Below are 3,017 nucleotides of genomic sequence, written 5' to 3' on the forward strand. Positions count from 1 at the left end.
AATACAGGGCCACTGATACACTGAGAACTGACATTACCAAAGCCATTGTTTCCTCCTCCGGAAAAATCTAAGGGAAGTCTCAGCTAACAAATAGTCTTTACCTTTCTGATTCCTGAAGTAGATGAACAGCCCTACCCCAAGGAAGAGCAGGCCAAGAACAGAGCCTCCAATTCCACTCAGCATCTTGCCCCGCACAAATTCAGACTGAGCCCCTGATTAAAAAAAAAAAAAAAAAAAAAAAAAGCCAACTTTAGTTATTTTTATCCTAAAACCATCCTTTCTAAATAAAACTCAGATTCAGAGCTTTGAGAATGGGGAAAGAAGTCTACCCTGGAAGAATTAGAATAATTGGTCGTCCTTGAAAAAGAGATTCAAAAATCAACTGAGTAGCTACGGGGTTCAGGCACTGACCACATTTAAATTTCACAGCCCTGACAGGGCATGACTTCAACATCTGAGGGTTAGAAATCCTGGAACCAGTGAGGTCAAGGAGCGTGTCTAGGATGACAGAGCTAGTGAGAGGAGAGCTGAGATCAGACTCCCCACTTAAACGAAGCCCCTACACTGCTCCTCTTCTCAGACCACAGTGCACAGCTCAGAGCAGCAGCCCCAGAGGGAGGCTGGAGCCATGGCCAAGGGGTGACCATGCCTGTGGTATCATGGGAGGGCTCAAAATAGGAAGAAGATCTCTTCTATTTACCAGGACCAATTGCTTCCCCAGGGGTACAAGTGTTTGTAGAAACCATCACAGGTCTACCCCCATGAAGCAGGGTTTTCATTCTCTGAAGTTGTGCCAAGGGAAAGGAGAACACAGACCAGATGAAAAAATTGTGTCAGGAGAAGAGCCTGATTCGGGATAAGCAAAGTCCCTCTCTTGCTGGGTGGGGGATTTATGAGGTCAGAAAGCTTCTCACTCCATTCCACCCTGACAGGGTCCGTCAGGCTTGGGTGCTCCACTTGGCAAGTGTAAACCTCTCCACTCTGAGGAACTGTTTCCAGCATCACCAGGATCTGGAAGGTCCAATCTCCATTACGGATCAGGCCTGTGGAGACAACCCCAGCCTTCTCTTCCTGGCCATTCCGGAACCATCTGACTTCAATGTTGCCTGGGTAGAAACCATTCACAGAGCAGACCAGGAGGCTGTGGTGCTGCAGGGGCTGGGTCCTTGTAGGATACACGGTCACCTTGGGCTGAGCTAGGAGAGAAGAGGGGAGAGGGTAAGTGAGGACGACAGGGCAATCTGCTTGTCCGTCTTTCTGCCCCTCTACAAGCCCAGGCTCCAGTCTCAGGTCTCCATTAAAGTGGACTGTGTGACCTAACAGTGTCTGTCATGATCTTTAAGTGTATTCTTATAGCAGAGACCCAGAAGATTTCAGAGACGTTGAGAAAAATTGTCTTCATTTTGTTCATGTTCTGAAACTGTAATTCTCTGTTTAGTCAAAATGATTACAAACCTTTGCAAAACAAAGTGTACGAGTTAACAGAGTGATTTCTAGAGTTGGTGTGCCTGGTTCAAATACAGGTTCTTCCTCTTACTGCTTGATCCTAGAAAAGTTTAAATTGCCCTTTGCCTCAATTTCTCACCTATTATACAGGGCATAATACTGATGTACTTCTCAGGGATATAAGAAGATTAATGTACCTAAAATATGTAAAACTAATGTCTGAATTTAGACTTCAATTCACATTGGCTGTTTATTATCCTTGTTTACTCTGACAAATAATATGATTCAGATCTTGGCATGGTGGTGCATATTTATAATTCTAGCTGTATGAGAGGCCAGGCAACAGGATAGCAAAGTTGAAACCTGCCTATGCAACATATGAGACTCGTTCAAAAAAAAAAAAAAAAGAGAGAGAGAGAAGAAAAACAAAAAAAAGGCCAGGATGATTGAGCATGGTTCAAAGCATAAAGCAATATGATAGACTCAGGATAGTCGGGTAGACAAGAAGACAGAGTCTGAAATCCGCAGAGTGCTGAGAGCCTTCACTCCCACCTTAGAACACCACGTGACTGGCTCTTCCTGGGAAGGAGAAACAGACAGAGGTGGTTCTCTCTCTGAGCTGAATCTGAGAAAAGCATGAGTCCTGGAGGAGAGAGAAAGGATCAACGAAAGTCATTCATTTAAAAAAGTTTTTACATTCAACTGATCAATCCACCTCCTTTCCAAGCTAGCATCGCTGTTACTAGCACTATCGTTTCATAACTGTTGCTCTTTCTAGACTGACATTTGGGACAGGGCAGGGTCCAGGACTCACTAGTGTGTGCTTAGTGCTGAGGACAGTCCCTGACACTAATGGACCTCAGTAAGTGCAATTATGCTAAGAGAAAGGAGAAACCCAGAGACAATATTTTTATAATACTAAAAAATGGTATCATAAATCATTACCAATAATTTTATAGTATTTCATTAATTAGTATGTTCATATTCTTAACATGAACTATAATTTTAAAAATCAAAATACAAACCACAAACAGGAAAAAATGCTGAATCAAATATCAATAAACTGCTAATAACCTTATTGTATGAAGAACTCCTAAAATCACTTAAAAAAATACTAGGACTCCAGAGGTAAGAGACGATAGGTAATTGTCTATTATATACAATATGTAATAGATGATTCCTGAAGCAGTAATTATAATTGGCCAGTAAATATGTGAAAAATGTTCAGGACCGACCCTCAAAAATGAAAGCAATATAAACTCAAAAAGATGTCAATTTCAACTATTTGTCAATATCGCAAAAAGGAACAACAAAAATGTGAGGCAAGTTGTGTTACACCTGTATAAGGACAAAATCTGACTACTTAAGTACTATTAGCACTACTATAAAGATAGCCACAGATTGGGCCAGCAGGTGGCTTGGTGTTTGAGGACTCCCACATGGTCCACCATGGTTTGAGTCCCAACCTGGCATCTTGCTTTCTAACTTTCTCTCTCTTTCCCCCTCCCCATGTCTCTCTCTAGTCAGATTAAAAAATAACAATAATAAATATAATTTAATAAATATTTCTT

General features: G+C 41.6%; 1 protein-coding gene across 1 annotated transcript in view; it reads right to left on the reverse strand.

Moving 5' to 3' along the window:
* Positions 1–1,307, reverse strand: part of LOC102472997 (DLA class II histocompatibility antigen, DR-1 beta chain-like) — a gene marked incomplete at its 5' end in the record, with an annotated part of 2,611 nt that extends 1,304 nt beyond the window's left edge. The window contains 2 exons of the mRNA XM_014584148.2: positions 102–212; positions 915–1,307. Of these exons, the coding sequence (XP_014439634.2) occupies positions 102–212; positions 915–1,307 (504 nt within the window). The remainder of the gene's footprint in view (positions 1–101; positions 213–914) is intronic.
* Positions 1,308–3,017: the final 1,710 nt, after the last annotated feature.

This window comes from Tupaia chinensis, unplaced genomic scaffold (genome assembly GCF_000334495.1).
Source record: "Tupaia chinensis unplaced genomic scaffold, TupChi_1.0 Scaffold145749_1, whole genome shotgun sequence".
NCBI classification, from domain to species: Eukaryota; Metazoa; Chordata; class Mammalia; order Scandentia; family Tupaiidae; genus Tupaia; species Tupaia belangeri.